The 19,465-nt window shown below is 38.4% G+C and overlaps 2 protein-coding genes across 9 annotated transcripts in view; both read right to left on the bottom strand.

Moving 5' to 3' along the window:
• The window catches only part of LOC146485511 (uncharacterized), a 79,422-nt gene that overhangs the window by 57,851 nt on the left and 2,106 nt on the right, over positions 1-19,465 (bottom strand). For 2 of the 8 annotated variants that reach the window (XR_014863378.1, XM_085103367.1), the window contains exons 2-13: positions 16,340-17,924; positions 14,217-14,602; positions 13,835-13,894; positions 13,395-13,454; positions 11,624-12,354; positions 10,995-11,244; positions 8,288-9,071; positions 7,443-7,576; positions 5,739-6,951; positions 4,192-4,287; positions 2,909-3,159; positions 2,113-2,322 (exon numbers count right to left, since the gene is read on the bottom strand). Coding sequence is in view for 5 of the 8 variants with exons in the window: in XM_085103367.1 (XP_084959493.1) it covers positions 2,113-2,322; positions 2,909-3,159; positions 4,192-4,287; positions 5,739-6,951; positions 7,443-7,576; positions 8,288-9,071; positions 10,995-11,244; positions 11,624-12,354; positions 13,395-13,454; positions 13,835-13,894; positions 14,217-14,602; positions 16,340-17,885 (5,721 nt within the window). In the remaining 3 variants the exon portion in view is untranslated. Of the gene's footprint in view, positions 1-2,112; positions 2,323-2,908; positions 3,160-4,191; positions 4,288-5,234; positions 5,330-5,738; positions 6,952-7,442; positions 7,577-8,287; positions 9,072-10,994; positions 11,245-11,623; positions 12,355-13,394; positions 13,455-13,834; positions 13,895-14,216; positions 14,603-16,339; positions 17,925-19,465 lie in introns of those variants that run through there. The other 6 variants (XR_014863380.1, XM_085103368.1, XM_085103371.1 and 3 more) reach the window with 6 other exon arrangements.
• LOC146485512 (uncharacterized) overlaps positions 1-19,465 on the bottom strand; it is a 124,288-nt gene that overhangs the window by 102,754 nt on the left and 2,069 nt on the right. The window lies entirely within an intron of this gene.

Genomic DNA, 19,465 nt, shown 5'->3' with positions numbered 1-19,465 from the left:
TGCTCAAGGAATTGGCATCAACAAGGAATTTTCATCCAAGACAGACACTGTTTTCAAAGTTTCTTTTCCCCACCACTTCTCTGCAGTGGGTTTGTGTCTGACAGTTTGATTAAATGTTGTTTCCTGGCTGTGGAAGGCCATGGTTAAGGAATACTTAGGAATTCATGGTTACTGAAGATCAGCTTATTGTGAAAGCTGTTGTTTTGCTGCAGAAATGGGTGACATTTCATTAGAACACACAGACATGCACAGGAAAACAAATAGTGGAAATATTTTTTTTTATTTGTTTTCTATTTATCTGCCATTTGCTACTTTTATGAGCCCAAAAGACCTTCACACCTTCCTATTATTATTGTTATTATTTTTTTTTTGCTGAAATCAAGGATCCCATCAGAGGTGAGTGTCCAAGCACCAAGATAGCTGCTTTGGACATAAAGAACCTTGTATTATTCTTAGTGTATCATCCTCTATGCATGTACAAATAATGCAATGCTCAGTACAACAATGATTATTTAAGCAGCTCATTGTGCCTTGCAAATCAAATGCAGATAATGACCTTTGTTCTTCATATCAAGAGTCAACTATTATTAGACTTGTGTATTATGTGGTTCTAATTTTCGAGTCTGTGGACTCCTATGTGTAAAATATTATTATAACCTTTATTAATTTGTCATCAAAGAAGCAGTCGAGGGGGCATGTCCCCTAAACTTAACATAAATTTCAGGTGAAAACTTTTCAAGTGTTATGTGATAAAGGTGAATCAAGAACCACTGAAATGGAAAGCTCATCACTACCAAATAAAACTCTAATGGGAAACTCATAGGGACTTGCTCTGTTTGCTCACATGTTGCAAGTAACCAAACATTCTTCAGATCCCAAATCCAGATGTGGTACCTCCATTTCCCAAAAGAAATTCAAACTTCCATTTTTGAGAAAAAAAAAACCCTTTAAAACAGCAAGGGTGTACTCGGTATTTTAATGTTGGACATAATTGGGCGCCTACCATTTACACGGACCGGTCTTTCTGGTTTGCTGGTATATAACCAAGACAGTAGCATGGTGTTAGGGCTAGGATGGTTCATGGTTCATTTATTTCACACTATTTACACAACATTAACATAGAAAGAAAAGTATTACAACAAATGATTACAAGATAAAAATAAATACATTACAAATTATAAAATGTGTGTGGTGGTCAAAGTAGCAAAGGCTTTCTAGCTGACCACCACCTACTTTTAAGTAAACAAAGAAATGACACTGAGCTTTATTGAGATATTAGAAAATGTAGGAAATGTTTGTAGAGCCTAGGATGTACAAGAGAGAATTACATTTGTGTAAATTAAGGTATGTTCGAGATATACTGAACCGAGGAAGAAATCTAAACAGGACAAGCTTAATAAAAGAAGAACAAAACAAATAAATAAAAACAAAAAAAAAAGCAAAAAAACAACATACAATGCGAAATTTAACACCAAGATGCCAATCAGTAACTCTATTGTGCCTCATCTACAACAACGACCACAAAATTTTTCTGATAAAGCTTCGACAACAAAAACTCTCTGCACTGTCTGTTGCTACCTTTACCTTGGGGTGCACAAAAATTATGTGACATTTCCCTGCCTGTAAATTACAGTATCTTCAATACAGTTACCATCTAAGGCGAAAACTGGTACAGCTTACTCCGGTTGATTTAAGTCTTTTTAATTGATCGTCGATAAGCACTTTGATCTTGAGTGGAGAAAGCACAATTACGATGGATTTGTTCTTGGAACAGTTTTCATTACAAAGATGGTCTAGGTGGTCACAAAGGGTAGGAACTAATCTTAGTAAAAAAGTGATTTACCGCGCTTGTTGATTTCAATCTCTCCTGTTGCCTTTTTCGTTTTGGTTTAAGTTTCAAGTTTTGTTGTCCTCTCGACCGAAGAACGTTCCAAAGAGCACCCTCGAAAGCGAAAACCTCACCAGGAATGATCACAGTTACGAGCCGGCGGCCATTCAGCACGGTGGACAAAGGATGATGGGCAGGCCCGTATTCCGGGCCTCAAATCGAACTTTACCAGATCTCCCCCCGCCTGACCGTGGGAGATCTGGGTACGAGATTAGTCGGTTGCTGCTTTCAACATCACGTTTTTGTTCTGGGCTGATGGTTACGTCATGATTGGGTGACAGACTGCTAATCACATGAATGCATGTTTCATAGCAGTTTGCTACAGCATGAAGAACTATGTGATCACCCCACGTCCCATCTGCAGACATCTTTTTTAGGTAATCAGACCAAGACTGATACCCGTGAACAAAATTCAACAGTTTTGTCCCATCTGACTGAAGAGAAGAAAATAATAAGAATAAGCATCATTTCAACCTCGTTCCCAGGGTCTCTCCTGGACGGGAAGAGGAGAGACCATGGGAATGAGGTTGGCTTCATATTTGATTGGAGCGCATGTCAGCTCACAAGGAGGAAGGCAGTGTCTAGCAAGGAATTTGTTTCTATTTTTTGACCATTTCTTAAGGTTGATCGTGAAAACTTTCTTCCGAAGATGATCAGAAGGTCAATCTCACTCATTTCTGTAAGAATGAAGGGGAGATGCCCTAAATATATATTCTGACAATATTTCAGTTTAGCTCCAATAACCCTTCGTGAAACCTCAGTGCACCAATTTAATGAACAGTAACTACTCTCAGAGTCTCTATTAATGTCTAATGTTTGGAATAAAATAGCTGTCCAATTCATTATTCCTGCAAAATAAATGATGTATTGAGCTGGAATCCTACTTCCGATGACTTTGTTTTATAATCTATATTTCATTTATGTTGCATTTTGGTCATGAATTGACAGTCAGTTTCCTGAAAGTGAGGATACAGTGAGAAAGTCCCCATGTTTTAAGCCCCTTCACTCTCAGCTACTTACTAGTGTAGGGTTCCTTTCGAGATACTGGACTGTGCGCTGCCTCAAAACGTTATGAGAGATTTGAATTCCTTTCACAAGGAAAATTTGTTCTGACAATGCGTAGAACATGCAATTTCCTAATCCCTCATTGTCAGAAACTATGAAGCCTTTGTCTGAAGCAATATCGTCCAACCTCCTTGATACGTCAGTCATCCTGATGGCGTTTCTAGGATAACATTGCAGTTGCTCGACATCAAATAAACTTTGCTTCGCTGAAGAGTAAGAAAAAACCGTATTAGTCCTTGTAAATGTTTTGAAGCTCCACTTGATTATAACGCATCCTTTTGTTTGTAGTCATAAGCGCTTATAAGGATCGATTTTCTAATATTTTAATGCAACCTCAAAGCGCTTATGACTGCAAACCAAAGGGTTGTCCTTTCAGTCGTTCAGCTGTTCATCTAGTTTTGTGAGTTCGTCCCTGACTCGGTCTTTCGTTCGTTCCTTTCGCCGGTGAACGCCCCGTGGTCCGTTTGATCATTAACTCGGTCATTCGGCTGTCCGTTCGCTCACCCGCTAGTTCGTTCACTCGGACTTCCGCTTGTTCGTTCGTTTGCGGTTCTGGTTTGTTCAGTTGTTCCTCAGCTCCGTTTGCCCAGTTCTTCTTGCCATCCATAGGCATGAACATGTTATGAACAATAAAAACTATTAAAACATTAGAAAAAGTTTCTTCATTTTTTTCGTCAGTTTCAGAGTGTACCCATCCACTAAGGCGTAAAAAAAAAACATTTTAAAACTAAATCCATGAGAATATTTCCAAAAAGACGAAACATTCTTGAAATTTGAATATATCACTAAGTCGTATTTATTGTATTTAATTAAACTAGGAAGTCAATATCTTCTTTTAACAGAAAAGGACTAATCGTTCGATACATTACAAACCAGCATAAGATTTCGAAACAAAGGCTTTCATTTTAATTTATTCTAGTTGGACATTGGTACTTCGGTACATTGTACTTTGTTGACCACGCGAGTCCTTAACCTTTGTCCTGTAATCTTACGACTCAGCAGTTCTTTAGTGTACCTACTTTTCCGCAAGCAAAGTCCATAATTCTTTGTTAGAGATGCAGTCCGGAAAATTAGCCTCCTAATAAGAAACTTCCAACAATTAAGTGCAAGTGAAAGTAAGATATTCTTAAGTAACATTTTCTGTTTTATGTGCGTGATATTGCACCATCAAACCATGTAAAAAGTTGTTAATAATGAGTATTATTTCACGAAAACAACAAATATTCAGACACTTCTACCTGTATCTTCTATGTTCCTTTTCCCTTTGTGTGACAATCCCTCCTTGGATTTAGTAGGAGCCCTGCTATCTTCAACCAAATCATCATTTGAAGTACCTGTATTAAGCAATTAATAACGTTTCTCTTAATTAAGCTGCAACATGCGTATTTAGTCTGTCGACCCCTTAACAACATGATAAATGAATTAAAGAGAACCTGTAATCAATATTTTTTGTAAACTTGCGTTGATACTTTAGGTCTGTGGAGTATGTGACATCAGTATTAAAACACTTGGCTTTGAGAGATTAGTCACCTAATACTTCCACAAAGCTATTCTTATGAAGGAAATATTAGTTATTGTTATTGCAATAGCACAACGTGACAGTGAAATGGCTTAGGAGTGTACAAAAAATTAAATTGACGGGAAAAAATGGGCGTATTATGGACATCTGTTTGTTTCCAATGAATTACTAAGAAATCCATTTTAATAGTAAATCCTTGAGAATAATTTAAAACGGACTGACCAAAAATATTCTCCAAATTTGGATATATCATTTAGTGTCGTATAAAAAATGTATTCAAGATAAACACGAGGTTGCCATGTTCTTTTAGGATCAAGAAACAGAATTTCTCAAAATTTTCTTCCCTTTTTGTCTCAAATTTCTCCTTGGAAATGTCTTAAGAATTCTGTTAATATATACTCCAGAAGGTTCACGGTTTCTTAAATGTTTTATCAATTTTCTAGAAGTCAATCGGACTCGCATTCTGATCAATGTTTCTCGGGAGAGTGTGTACCATCTCATCAGTTCTGAATCTCCGCCCTGATCTACAAAATTACAATATTGATTGTCTTCATTAACGTTTTGAGTGCATGTGTAATTTTGCTTTAGTCTGACCGCATTTTCTTCACTCAAGCATAGCAAGGCCGTAGCTGCGGCTGTCGAAAGCACGAAATTTTTCCTCGATAGAGACGGTCAGGTATTTTCCAGGAATTCAGCAAATAAGCAAATTAAGTCGCCAGTTGAAATGACGGCCTTTATTCCTGGCCAGCCTTAACCCATGATATTCAATTTTTTTTTTCTCCTTCAGTTCCGAGAGAAGATAATCGGTCTTGAAAGGGACATTGAGAAAGCCTTTGTAGACGTCAGGGTTAGTAGACCTTGCCATAGAAAAAAGAAAAAAAAGAAAGAAGCTGTGAAATGAAGACAAGGCATCGATGTTCGTGTGAGAAAAATTTACTACACTTCTTAATACATCTCTACAAAATTTCGAAATCCTATTCACCGATTAAAACTTTAAATAATTCTCATATATACAGTTGACTTACAAAGATAAAATGTATTGATATACTGATCCCATGTCAGATAACAAGATAACCGTTATAAAATGCCAAGTACTGACTGATACCGATTCCATTATGAGGTGTTGGGACTGTCTGATACAAATACCTTAGCATTCGTGGCATCAATTTGTATCAAATAAGCACTTGACGTTTTGCAACGGTTTTGTTATTTATTATCTCTATTGTCGCCCTAGCATGTGATCTTTATGTCTTAAATCATTCTCACCATGAGCTATCTTCCGCATCCTATCCACTAGTGCTTTACATTGCTCCTCCCAGCTGAACTTCTCTTCATAGCTCGTCCGCAGTGCTTGCATTTCTTTGAGCCGCTGTTTCCTTTGCTTCCGACGAGCAACAGCAATTTTGTTCGCCCATTCCTTTGGATCCTCCGATGCTACCACAAACGACTTGCCAAGTGGCAGACTAAGCAGTGTCTCTCCTAAACCCGAGTTGGAACTCACGAGAATAGGAAGACCAGCAGACAGGGCTTCCAGAGCAGTAAGGCCAAAGCCCTCTGTTCTGGATGGCATGATCGCAAGATCGGCTTCACGTAAGACTGCTTTCAATTCTTCTACACTCTGTGCATACCTCCTCACGATCAGCTGAGTTTTCGAAATTCCGAACTGGAGTAGTTTGGCAGCGACTTCGTCTTGCTTGCCATCAGATGCACCTACAAAGATCAGACGATAAGAGCTATCTGCCAAATGAGCTATTGCCTTGGCAGCAATATCGTATCCCTTAAGCTCGAAGTCTTCGGGATCACTTCGGCCAAAGGTCAACACCTTAAATCTGTTGATCTCATTCTCGACTTGTTTAATATCTGAAAATTCACGGAACGTTCCTGGGATCAGCTGAAAAATAGAGTGATGCTTCTCAGTCGAGCGCAGCTGGGATGAAAAGGCTGCCAGCAGCTTCGGCCCAACTGTAACTACAAGATCAGCCTTTTTGCACAGGTCTACTTCATCTTTGTTCTTTTCTTCAGCTCTGGCAATGGCTCCACTATATATCTTGTGCGGTCCAAGTTCTTCAGGTTCAGTATGCACTACCTGCACCCATTTACAACCATGAGATTCCTTAATGAATTGGGCTTGCTTACCCAGTGTAACCCCATGGCCCATTAAAACATCAATGGCTAGATTCTTTGGTGGGGATATCAAACAATCCAGGGGATTAAAGCCTGTACGACACTGTACTTCAACGATATCAACTTTGCAACTTTCTGCCTTTTTCCTGTCTTCTTCACTACAGACGTTTTGAGGAACTAAGAGAGTGACTTCTACTGTTGATTGTTCTGCAAAGTGTACAGCAAGCTTTCTGTTAATGGTAGACACGCCACCCTTGGACGACCTCCATTCGCTAGCCAAAAGAGAAACTTTCAGGGAGGCACAAGATTGCCCAGGTTCACTGTGTGATTTACCAGCAGAAGCAGGATGTACCTCCTGAAAGAGAATCATGGTTGACTTCTTTTGAAGATCTATTATTTTGAATAAGACAAAGTTTAATCGAAAAAAAAAAAAAAAAAGGAAAGAAAAGAAATCTCTAGCCTTTTGGCAGCGGGTGAGCAGAATACTATTTGTGCGTGTAAAATGCTTAAATTTCTACACTTGAAAAACTGTAAATATTCATATTAGCTCTTCAAAATTGTACTTTAACAGTTTACATATTAAAGTCGTAATGGTTCTTTCCCTAGCATCGTGTTTGACAGGGGAAAATAATGATGTGGCTTAAACTAAAACTAAGTTGTTCCACAATTAAATTCTCCAAAATACTAGTTACGAGCGTTAGTCTCATGGCAAACGTTTCTAATTTAGGTGAATGCACATAATTTCGGAGGTCAAATAGAAGTCTGTGTTGTATCGTTCATTGCTTATACATTTAACCCGAAGTATGTTTTGTTTCTTTGTCAAAAATGTTGACCATCTCACTCTACCTGAGTTGTTCTCGGTGAACACCCTTCCTCTCTAGCAAACTGATCCGATCCGCAGCTAGCTGACAGTCTATCAGTTCCTGGGACTTTCGCGTTGCATACATCCTCAGCTCCAGGGAGATTCTCAGGATGAGCAGCTGCAGAAAGGGCGAAATGAGATAACATAACATGACATGAGATAACATGTTTTATGACATGGCTTGTCATGAGATGAAAAGAGGCGAGGTGTGACGAATGGTTAAGAAATGAGATGATGTGTGCGTGGTGAGGATAGATGGTATAAGATGACAATAAAAGATAAGATAAGATGAGTTGAGGTGACATGGTATATGATTAGATGTTAAGAGATAACATGAGGTAAGATAAAATGAGGTAGGACCAAGTGAGATGATGAGAATGGGATAACAAGACTTTCCTGCTTTGCCCAAGAGGGAAAGAATCTGAAACCTCACCGTTGTACGCTGCTCCCTGTCAAATTGGTTGCTATGGCCATCAACCTTGCGTAAAGCTCTGATTTCTTAATTATCAGTATTCACGCGCCGGACAATGTCAAAGAGTAGTGCACTTTGTGATATTCATAAGACTTAGGGATACCTAATTCATCACAACCAAGATTGAATGTATTGCTCGTTCTCCCAAATATGCAACTCATAGTGGACGTACGCATGAACCTGTCAGTTTCGTTGATAATGGTTCTTGTTATTAATTATAACAAGTAGGAGTACTGGGAAGATAGCTCTTTTCCTGGTACCTTTCAACTGATTGGCGATAAACTGTCATCGAATCATTTCAATACTTGATCCAGAGCTCATCTTATTTTAAGCATTAATAGGACATTTTGCCTTTACCTTTTACCGAGAACCATTTTTCCAGTCTGGGGAGGCTCGGTGTTTGACAACAAATTGAACAGCAGCTTAAACACCCTCTAGGCATAACTTTGACAAGGCTTATGCAGTCTTCATGTGCACAAGAGACTTGGCCGTGGTTTCCACATTTGGTTTCCTCCTCCGGACAGCAAGGACACTCTACACATAATTCATACTTTAAATTGTTCAGCCAGGGTAGCTCTTGTTTCATATCTTCCAATTCATCTTCCAGAAACCTTCGCACCAGACTTGCTACCTCTTCTTTTTCAGTCTGAGAGAGTTGATCGTCTTGCTTTGTCTGGTTTTTCAGGACAACCTTGATGAACCTTTTATTGGAAAAAAGGGTCAGTTGGTACCTGAACTTTTTTGCGAGAAAGAACGTCGCCGCTCCCTCATAAAATTTCGGAGGCTGCGTGAATCCATTAGCAGGGCACCGTCGAGAACACCTTGACACCAGCTGAAAGAAGAGGCCATGAGGAACAAAACCCTCCATAAAGTGAAGATACAGTGGGCATGGGTCGGACAACGAGGGTTCCATTTCTCGAAGGGCTTTAGGTGGCGTCTTCAGTTGCGCTGGTACAAAGTAATGTATATCACTTGGAGACCTCGCAAACTTGACTAGCAATCCGAAATGCTCCATCATATTCAAAATGTCCTCCTTGGGTAAGCCTCGCTCACAATACTTGGAAAATACGTGTTCAACAAGTTGCATACTAAGGACACCTGTTTCTTCCATGTCTCTCCACAACTTGGAATGTCTAGATTCCTGTCAAAAAATTAAAACAACATCAATAAGGAGGACCTTTTGGGACGCTCTTTCACGGCCTTTTTAACATCTAAAAACACCAAGGAAACGTTCTTGCATGTTTACTGATGAGTAAAATACGTAAAGAAAAATGCTGAACACCCTATATAAAGCACACCCGCAGTGCATCCTGTTAGTAATGTGCGACACAGCAAGTTGGATTTACACGACAATCTTATTTTTAGGTCTGTTTTAGAGATATCATACTACTTGCTGATAAATTTCTGAATTATGATTGGCTGACGCGAGCTATATTTAAGGTACTTTCAAAAACGAAATCAGGTGCTTTATCAAGGTCAGGGGTTCCAGAAACCAAGAAACAGAAGTCCTCAGGCTAAGCGCTTTTATTGTTTCCAGGTGTTTAAAAAAGCACGAAGTCCGAGATTGTGACATGATCATAATGTCTCAAAAGAAAGTTGTGAATAGACAGGACTGAATTTATCAAACGATTCTTTGTTTCTTTACACAAAATATGAAACGATACCATAGACGAGCAGCTGCTGTCATCACACATTTGAGTAGAGCAAATTCCACATTGCATACACTACTTCCGTACAGGGTGCGGCAAACGAATCTCATTTGCTTCAATTCTTAATTCGAGTTAAGTTTGAGGGGCTGCTTTGCATGGGTTTTTCGTTTTAAGTTGAATCATTTTAATATTTCCTGATCATGAATGACCGACGGGGGAAAGTAAAAAAGTGTTTAAAAGTAAAAAAGTGTGAAATGCTTCTGTTTTTATTTGCTTTTTAAGACATCAGTAAGCGCTCCTTCAGGAACATTCACAGATGCAAAATATGCAAGTCGTCAGAATAAAGAGAAAAGGTTTACTTGTTTGCGTTAAACATTTCTTATATTGGATTAATTGTCGTACCTGTGTTATTTGTTGTGAGTTGCTACTACTAGTAAAATGCAAGTGTTTGACCCCAGATCAAAAAGGGTTTTGAACTCACATCAAAATCATTAAGATCCTCACCTGGCGTTTCATTGGGTACCAAGATTTATTCACCTGAACGAAATGTCATTTATTCGCTACTGACGTTATGTATTATTTATCAGTTTAAGAACTGAATTAGAAGTACCTATGAGTCAAAGTCGCAGTTTCTGTAGTAACCTTTCCATACGAAACTCAAGAACTTAGCAAGACACATCATGATAGACAAGCACCTGACTTACTTCATGAGAACGTCGGGCCAAATTTGGGAAGAATGATCGATGGCAATTTGTTTCAGAAGACAGCCTATTTTAGCAATCAAGCAACTGTAGCAACGCCTGGTTATGAGAAGCAGAGAATGTGAACACTTCATTAAGGCCATAGCACTCTAGGGCAAAAATTACAGAAGGTCTTCTTTCATTGGAAAGGATCTCATGCAGTGTATAAATTTGCCTTTATCTAGTACAAAGGTGGACGGAAAAAAACGAGAAAATGATTGCGACACGCTAAGTATGCACTTTAAGAAAACAACTCTTTTTTTAATCTTTGCGCAAAATGCCACGAAACTTTGTGACTTTTTGAGAAATTTATATGGGAACAATTTGGCATGGTATATCAGGGCTCGCTGAATTTGATGTTACAATAGTAATCTATTTTTGCCAGACCTGTTTTTAAGATATAGGAAGATTTTTTTAATGCTTAAAAATTAACTTTGTAAATCATCATGCGAGAATTTTGAAATAGGAATTGTTCTAAAAAGAATTAAACTGGGAAAAAATATTCAAACGTCTCCAACCAAACTAATTCTTTCAGAATTCACTGCGAAAACTTTTAACCTGTTAGGTTTCCACCCTAGATAACACACCTTGGCACCCAACCGTAAAAGGCAGCTAAGAATAAGGCACGCGGCTGCTCACCTTTTACATTTAATATTTACTCTGTCAGGTTCTTACCATGTCGTTGTATGGACGGATGGTTATGAGTTGTTTAAACACGTCAATCAACCACTGGGCCTGTAGTATAACAATGTTGTGGTGTTTTACGATGATTCCGAGGTCGTGATAGAAATCCAACATGGTGGCAATTTCGTTCTCATTCCCGATAAAGCACACTTCCTGGATAATAGTTTGGAGTTGTTCCAGGTTTAGGTAATACGTCTTCTTGGCAATCAAAGCCTTAATGACCTTCTCAAAGTTAAACCACCTGAAGGGCAAAGAAGGGAGATACTACAAATACATGCAACATATATATATATTATATTGGTAGCTTTGACTTTTCAGCTGTCTTGGCATGTAAAGTAGAGGAATGTTTTTGCCCGTATGGTACGCTTTCTGTCTATAGAAACTACAAAGTCTTTGATAAATTACCCTTTCTGTTCTCCTAACACACGCAACTTTTCAAGTTTTTGAGGTCCATTCCCTATTACTATCACATTGTCATTTAAAGACAGCTTCTAGATATCTCAACTTTCACCTTGATATTCAGTTACTGAATAATCAAGGAAAACAACGGTCAACTATGTGCGCTTTTAATGCACTCAAACGCCGCGATGTTGCAACTGGTTCTTATTTTGTAAACTTACCGAAGTGGTACCTCCTCCCCCATGTATGGCTCTTGCTGTAACACTTCAATCATTTTTTCCTGAAGTGTACGAACGCCAGCCCCTGATGACCCTTGCGTATTATCAATTGAAAAAAATGGCCGGATTACGTGACCATCAAAGTCTTTTCGAGAAAGCACCGTCTGGATCAGCTGTTCCATTATCTTAATGTCCTGGAAAGGTTTGTCAGCATGTGTTCCCACGACAAACACAGGGGGACGTAGGTAAGATGGCTCTTTGCCAGCCTCGTCTCTGTCATTCACTAAATTTGGTTTTGCTGAACACATACTTCTGACTGAAACAAGCCACAACAACAAGTTCTCCAAATTTGTTTCGCCATTTGGGTTTCTTAAAAGAATGTTATTAACACCTTGTCTGACACAGGGCTCAGCAATGTTCTTTAACCCCTTGCTGAGATTGTAGACCAGCATATAAACTGCTCGTGATGACAAGAACACTGGATAGGAAGCGTAATAAAGATGCTGTCCGGCAAAGTCCCAAAGGTCTAGAGTCATGTGGTTTTTCACTGATGTTGAATCACTTGGCAGGTTTAAACCTTTTAAATGTTGAACGAGAAGATCTGTGAATTCCTCCGGAGGCAAAGTAGGGTCGAAATTCAATGCAAATTCTTTAGCTGCTTTCTCGTTGTGGCGCCCAGTTTGAGCTTCAAAGACTTTCGCAAATTTAGGTGTGGTTCTTTCCCTGATAGGATCCTGAAAGCAATTTTTAGGGTGGTTAAGATATCGTAGCTGTTGGTCTGTTACATGACTCAAAAGGTAAAACTATTCTTTAATCTGTTTTATAGCACGGTTTTGCGTTTTTATCAGTTCAAGAAGAAATGGACAATCGTTAGGAATATATAAACACTGGCTTCTAGTTAATACTGTCTGTATATCTGTTAGTCAATCTCGCTTGCAATCATTAATCCTAATGCCCCGATATTCTCATAAGAAGACATTGCTACGTCTAGTACAGCGATTTGAAAAGGACTTTTTAAAGCAAAGCCAAAGTCATCATTGTGATCAATCATAACAAAGGCAAGCGAGACAATAATCCAATCCGAACTAGAAGGTGGAACATGCTTCTAATATTTTAGAAGCGTGACAAAATGAGTGTGAAGAAGTCAGGGTTGGTTTTTCCTCTAAGAAAAGTAACGCGAGTTTTATTAGTTGGTCTTAGTTAGTGATAAGGCACAATGGAATGAAACCAAAGCGAACGCGACTACTTTCGTCACTCGCTTTTCAGTTGAGGGGGATGTCAATCAATCAATCAATCAAGACCGCAGTTTGACCACTTTACTTTGCCTTTTTTTTTTTCCCAAAGGGTCACCTAGGATTTGAAGCAGGGTTTCATGTGTTAGCAATCCATCAAGAAGATTTTAACTTGAGACCCTCGCAATACAAGTCATCCTTTCAGAAGTGCTTCGTTTGTAATCAACGCTATGATGACATTCCTGAAAGTAGCTTGATAAAGTTAATTCACGTATTAGTTTAGTAGGGTGCAATATGAATTTCAAACAAACGCTTATGCAAAGCTTTCTCTGTTTTTTTTTTTTTTTTTTTTTTTTTTTTGGTTTTTTGTTTTGTTTTTACCGTTATGGCCCCTTGAGTTTCACTGTACTTCTATAGCAAAAATTGTTCGTGTGCAAGTCATCGAGCTTGACTGAAACCGAAAAAATGGGTTCGATATAGTCTGACAATAGTTTCTGTTTTCATGTGCTTACGTTTTTTTTCTTATAAATAATGTAACCAACCTGATTCATTTGAGATTTTTTCTCCATAGAGTCATCTTCTTTAGTGGCGGTGAAACCAGGCTATTCAATAGGAAAAATAAGACCTCAGTTTAGTTTCCAAAGTTACCATAGAGAATTACTTTGATCACATAACGAAACAAACCTTCAGTGGCAACATTCATACAGGCAAAAATATTGGCGGCTAAACTACTCTTTGACAAGCTGGATAAGAATAATAAAACAAAAACAAAACTTTCTGTGTTTTGCGTTGTTTTTTTTCTTTTGTTTTTGTTTTTACCGTTATGACCCCTTTAGTTTCATTGTACTTCCATAGCAAAAATTTTTCGTGTACAGGTCATCGAGCTTGACTGAAACCGAAAAAATGTGTTCGATATAGTCTAACAATAGTTTCTGTTTTGATGTGCTTACGTTTTTTTTCTTTTAAAAATAATGTAACCAACCTGATTCACTTGAGATTTTTTCTCCACAGACTCATCTTCCTTAGCGGCGGTAAAACCAGACTATTCAATCGGAAAAATAAGACCTCAGTTTAGTTTCCAACGTTACCATAGAGACGTACTTTGATGAACATAACGAAACAAACCTTCAGTGGTAATAACATCATTCATAAAGGCAAAAATATTGGCTACTAAACTACTCTTTGACAAGCTGGGTAAGAATAATAAAACAAAAACTTATAAACTATTAACGTACTGTATTGCATTGCCGGTCGGCGGTAACGTATTCATTACATTGTGTTGTATTGTGCTGTTGCTGCATCGTACAGTTACGCACTCCAATCTCAAAATTCTTTTTCTAGTCTATGTATGTCAGGACACCAACCTCATTCTTTTGATATGTCATCTGCTTTGGTTCATCTTGAGCTCCAGGGTTTACACTTGTTTCATCTTCTGCAATCTGAGCAGCCACCATCTTTGCAAGGTCGTTTGCAAACTGAGACACACTTAACTTCTCGTCAGTTCGCTGCCAGTTTTTCACTTGATCAACGTCAATTTCGAACTTTGATGGGTCAACCTCTATTCCATCAGTGCTCTGCTCATAAGGGTCGAATGGCAGACCTAAGAAGGATTTCTTCAAACTCGTCTTTCCCGCTCGATCTTGGCCTATCAGCATGATTCTAGCACGGTGCACCTTTACTTTTCCAGTCTTCAACGCATTTACATAGGCAAGCTGCGCTCTTGGTCCTCGTGCTTTGATCTCACTTGGTACTTATTGCAGAAATATGTTACAAAAAAAAAATACATAATACACACATGGTTTAGTAGATGTTTTTAAAATAGTTGTAACTATTTAACCACAGTTTGAAGCGTGTGGTTGGAGAGTTTCATCCTCTCATTTCATCCTAGGTAAAATTTAGAATTTCTCCCTGACGTACAAATTAGTCTCCCTCGTGCATTTCACGTTTCTTTCTCTACTGTGTCTATTGACTGGACTCCTAACAGGAAAAACACACTTTCTCATAATTTTGTTAGTAGAAATCGTTCGTTGTGTATAACGGGTTTTTTACCTGACAAGGAGTGTTGGTGGTAACGAACGCTTACTTTCCTCTGAAAGCTTTCCTTCGCAGACGAATATCACCAAATTTAATTAACACAACCTAACACCATCGGAGACATGGAAAATTTTGTTGATTGTGATTGTCATTACACCGATCGATCGACAATAACATCGAGTATAGTTCACTACAAAATTTCCCTCAAGCCTGATCGTTTTAAATTGAAGACGTGTTGTGATACAAGCCATCCGCGAAGAGACACTATCAGCGCTGTGCTATCAGGGCAAAGTGTCCATCGGGCGAAAATGCCAGGACAGATTGCATGCAATTCATTACTTAGTAACAAAAAGGTGGTTTTCGTTGTATTGGTTTTTTTACCCCTGTAAGTTGGATATTTGTCCTTTCTTATTTCAACTTTTCACCTTAAATTAAACTGAGGTTAAATTGGAACTGAGCAGTAAAATGGGAAAGACCAGTGTCAGTGACTTTTAAAATATTTTAGTGGTGAACTATAAAAACAAGAATATTTCTGTCTCGCGTCTGTCAGTTTGATAGTTGTCCTTATCAATTTGATGTTCTTCAAGTAGCACAATATTCAACTATAAGCCCTAGAAGTTTAATTCGTAGGCTAACATTAATTTCGTTTTTAAAAACAACAATAAAAAAGACATCCAATGTCCGCAGGGCAACCATCAGCCCTCGACAAAAACGCTCTATTGTTTAAGTAGAGACTACCATTCAAACTGTGTAGTTAATTTATATAGGTTACTTTAAATCTCAGGGAAATCAACCCTTACCCGAGTATATTTAATTTTTACAACGGGTCTCAGGGGACTTAGGAAAACTCACAGTTCAAATACCCAATAAAAGAATAGCAATAACAATTTAAAACTTGTAATGGTTCAAAATTCATAAAGCAAACCTTTTCGTGGGAAAAGCAGTTAAAGATAAAATAAACTCACGAAAGGTTTGACCCAAGAAGTTAATACAGATAGAGGCTCCAAATCATGGGCTCCCGCCTTAATTCACGGGATAGTAGTACTCATCATCAATTAAAAACTATAGGCAATCATGTTTGGTGTTCTCAAGACAAGTGCATAAGCCCACGAAAATTTGCTTTAGGCCAATGTTCATTTTAAGGGCATCAATAATCTCATAATGGGCATAGTAGAAAAACCTAGTTTATACTTCTCAGTTACGTTGTTTCTATTGCATTGAGATCTTTTGTCCTGTCTATCGTCACGTTCGGAGAATTTTAATATTTATAAGACGACTTTTCACGCCCAAAATACAACTTTTCTGTTGGCTGAAATGTGGAACGTAAAGTTTCCTCCAAACATATGACCCTTACCTCAAAGAAACCCCTGCTAAAAGAGCCTCCCCCAACCCAAAACAGACAAGAAAATCCTCTGAATGGGATTATTTATATAATACTATAATATAATATTACCTGAACTATCGTTTGAAAGTCCGGCCGTGTAGAATATATCTTCCCCTTCCTTGGCTTCTTTAGGATCCACCGAGTCTGATGATTCATCAAAACCTTTTTCTGTAAGTTGCATTTCAAGGTTGCTTTCAGTGGCTTCTTTGTATTCTCCAAGACTGCAAGACGACTCTGCTTCTCTTTTTTGGTTAGCCCATTCCATTGCTTGTTTGTGGTCTCCAAGACTTTTATACGAGTCTGACAGTACCTGGTAAGAGTTCAGCCTCATACTTTTATAACCTATTTCTTTGGAGATGTCAAGACTTTGTTTGGCGTGCTCAATACTTTGTTGGTAGTCTTCAAGATTGCAATGAGAGAGGGCAAGAACAACACACGCCTCTCCTTCTGCTTGTCTATTTCCAGTTTCCTTAGCAATACTTAGGCTTTCTTTACCATGTTTAATACTTAGTATGTAGTCTTCAAGATGGTAATGCGACCGGGCTAGAACATCACAAGCCTCTCCCTCTGCTTGTCTATTTCCAATTTCCTTAGCAATACTTAGGCATTCTTCACCATGTTCAATACTTTGTTGGAAGTCTTTAACATCGTAATACGACCAGGCTAGAACATTACGCGCCACTCCCTCTGCTTGTCTACTTCCAATTTCCTTAGCAATACTTAGGTCTTCTTTACCGTGTTCAATACTTTGTTGGAAGTCTTTAAGATGGTAATACGACCAGGCTAGATCTCTATACGCCTGTTCCTCTGCTTGTCTATTTCCAATTTCCTTGGCAATACTTAGGCTTTCTTTATCATGCTTAATACTTTGTTGGTAGTTTTTAAGATGGTAATAAGACCACGCTAGACGTCTATACGCCTGTTCCTCTGCTTGTCTATTTCCAATTTCCTTAGCAATACTAAGGCTTTCTTTACCATGTTCAATACATAGTTGGTAGTCTTTAAGATTGTAATGCGACCGGGATAGAATAGTACACGCCTCTTCCTCTGCTTCTCTATTACCAATTTCCTTAGCAATACGTAGGTATTCTTTACCATGTCCAATACTTTGTTGGAAGTCTTTAAGATTAAAATACGACCAGGCTAGATCTCTATACGCCTGTTCTTCTGCTTGTCTATTTCCGATTTCCTTAGCAATACTTAAGCTTTCTTTATCATGTTTAATACTTTGTTGGTAGTCTTTAAGATGGTAATACGACCACGCTAGACGTCTGTACGCCTGTTCCTCTGCTTGTCTATTTCCAATTTCCTTAGCAATACTTAAGCTTTCTTTACCATGTTCAATACATAGTTGGTAGTCTTTAAGATGGTAATACGACCGGGATAGAATAGTACACGCCTCTTCCTCTGCTTCTCTATTACCAATTTCCTTAGCAATACTTAGGCATTCTTTACCATGCTCAATACTTTGTTGGAAGTCTTTAAGATTAAAATACGACCAGGCTAGATCTCTATACGCCTCTCCCTCTGCTCGTCTATCTCCAAGTTTATTAAAAAGTTTTAGACGCTGTTTGCGGGATTCAATCCTTTGTTGGTACTCTGAATTTCCTTCCATAGCTTTGGAATCACTGTCTCACTCCGTTGCTTAGGAAAACTGAAATTGAAATTGAAATTCATATAATCGATATTTGTATTTTTAAGTAATAATAGGAGCCACCCCGGTATACTCTTTATGAGGAGTGGCTCCTTCGTCGCGGACAAAAAAGCAATCGTTGTTTTTCACGTGACGTCACCAAATTCTGGATTTCAAAACCGGGAGGCCTTCATTCAAGGAAAGATTACCTAAAAATATGTCTTTTCACAATTTCTTAGCTCTATGTCGTACTTCCTTTTTAAAAACAGACCAGTTCAATTTCAGAGTTCTCACCGTGCGTGACATCAGGAGGACGGCCGTGACAGAGCTGTTTCGTATCTTCGAGTGATTTTTAGCATTCTCAACATTTATCTAAACATTCGAAAATTCACAAGGGAAAACAAACCTCTCTTTTGGAAAAGTGAACTCCAGAGGGTTTTTTTTTATTTCCGGCCGCCAAAAGCTCTATAAATTTGTGTGAAACATTTTGTCAAATAACTCGAGAACGGAATACCGCACAGACCTTGCATTGACGCTTGGACAGATTCCTTATTTACTTATCATCGAAAACATGTCAATTTCTTGACTTCTTTCATGGAATGGTTTCGACTTTTTTTTTTAATGGCGTGACAAAAATCGACAGTGAAAACCGGCAATAAAAAGCTATATTTTTGAGCAATTTTCTAGTCTTCACGGCAGGTGTAGTTGGGAAGTTGGAAAGAGGAGAAAAGGGACTGGAACTAAGGCTGCTCTGCTGCACCTGCCGGTATTCAGTGTTGCTCACTCCCGCGCAGCTTGCGCGCGTTGGGGCTCGAGGAACCGCGTGCTTCGCGATTTGCGTTGGACTAAGTGACGTGATGGATCCGGCGTGACTTAATACATTTACGTGACATTAAGAATCCTGTATGATGTGAGGACGTGACGCTTGAGGTAACTTAATGTCTTGTTTATCTTCAGCTTTTTTCCCCTTAATTTCAATTCAGTTTGAAAATTACTTTCTCCCTGTATAAAGATTGTTATTATTATTATTATTATTATTATTATTATTATTATTATTATTATTATTATTATTATTATTATTATTATTATTATTAAGTACGACTGGAAAGATCATGCGCCGGTCAACGGTCAATTCGAATCTTAAACAAGTCTCCCCCCCCCCCCCCCCCCCCGCCACCACTTTCCATGCATATGGTAAACATAACTACATAGTGATCTGGTCCAAATTAAATGATTTTGTAAGATCTTCTGGTACGTTACCCACTTCCATAAGGCGGATTAAATCTGCGAACCTTACTAATCTTATCAACAAAAAGTGCGGACTGTTACCTCTGTAATAATTCGTTATTATTGTAATTATTTTTTTAATTTTCAAATATTTTGTATATGATCATGAGTGAGATTTCTTATGTTCTTATTTGTTTTACTTATTACAGATTTTCGTTTCGTGGCGCTATTCTCTGGAACAGTCTTCCTTGTAACTTATGGGAAGCAGAGTCCATTAGGCAATTTAAACGATTACTCAAAGAACTGTAAGGCACGGCATTCGTGGAAAGCAGCCT

This window comes from Pavona decussata, unplaced genomic scaffold (assembly GCF_977016875.1).
Source record: "Pavona decussata unplaced genomic scaffold, jaPavDecu1.1 SCAFFOLD_26, whole genome shotgun sequence".
NCBI lineage: Eukaryota > Metazoa > Cnidaria > Anthozoa > Scleractinia > Agariciidae > Pavona > Pavona decussata.
This window is presented reverse-complemented; position numbering and strand designations above follow the sequence as displayed.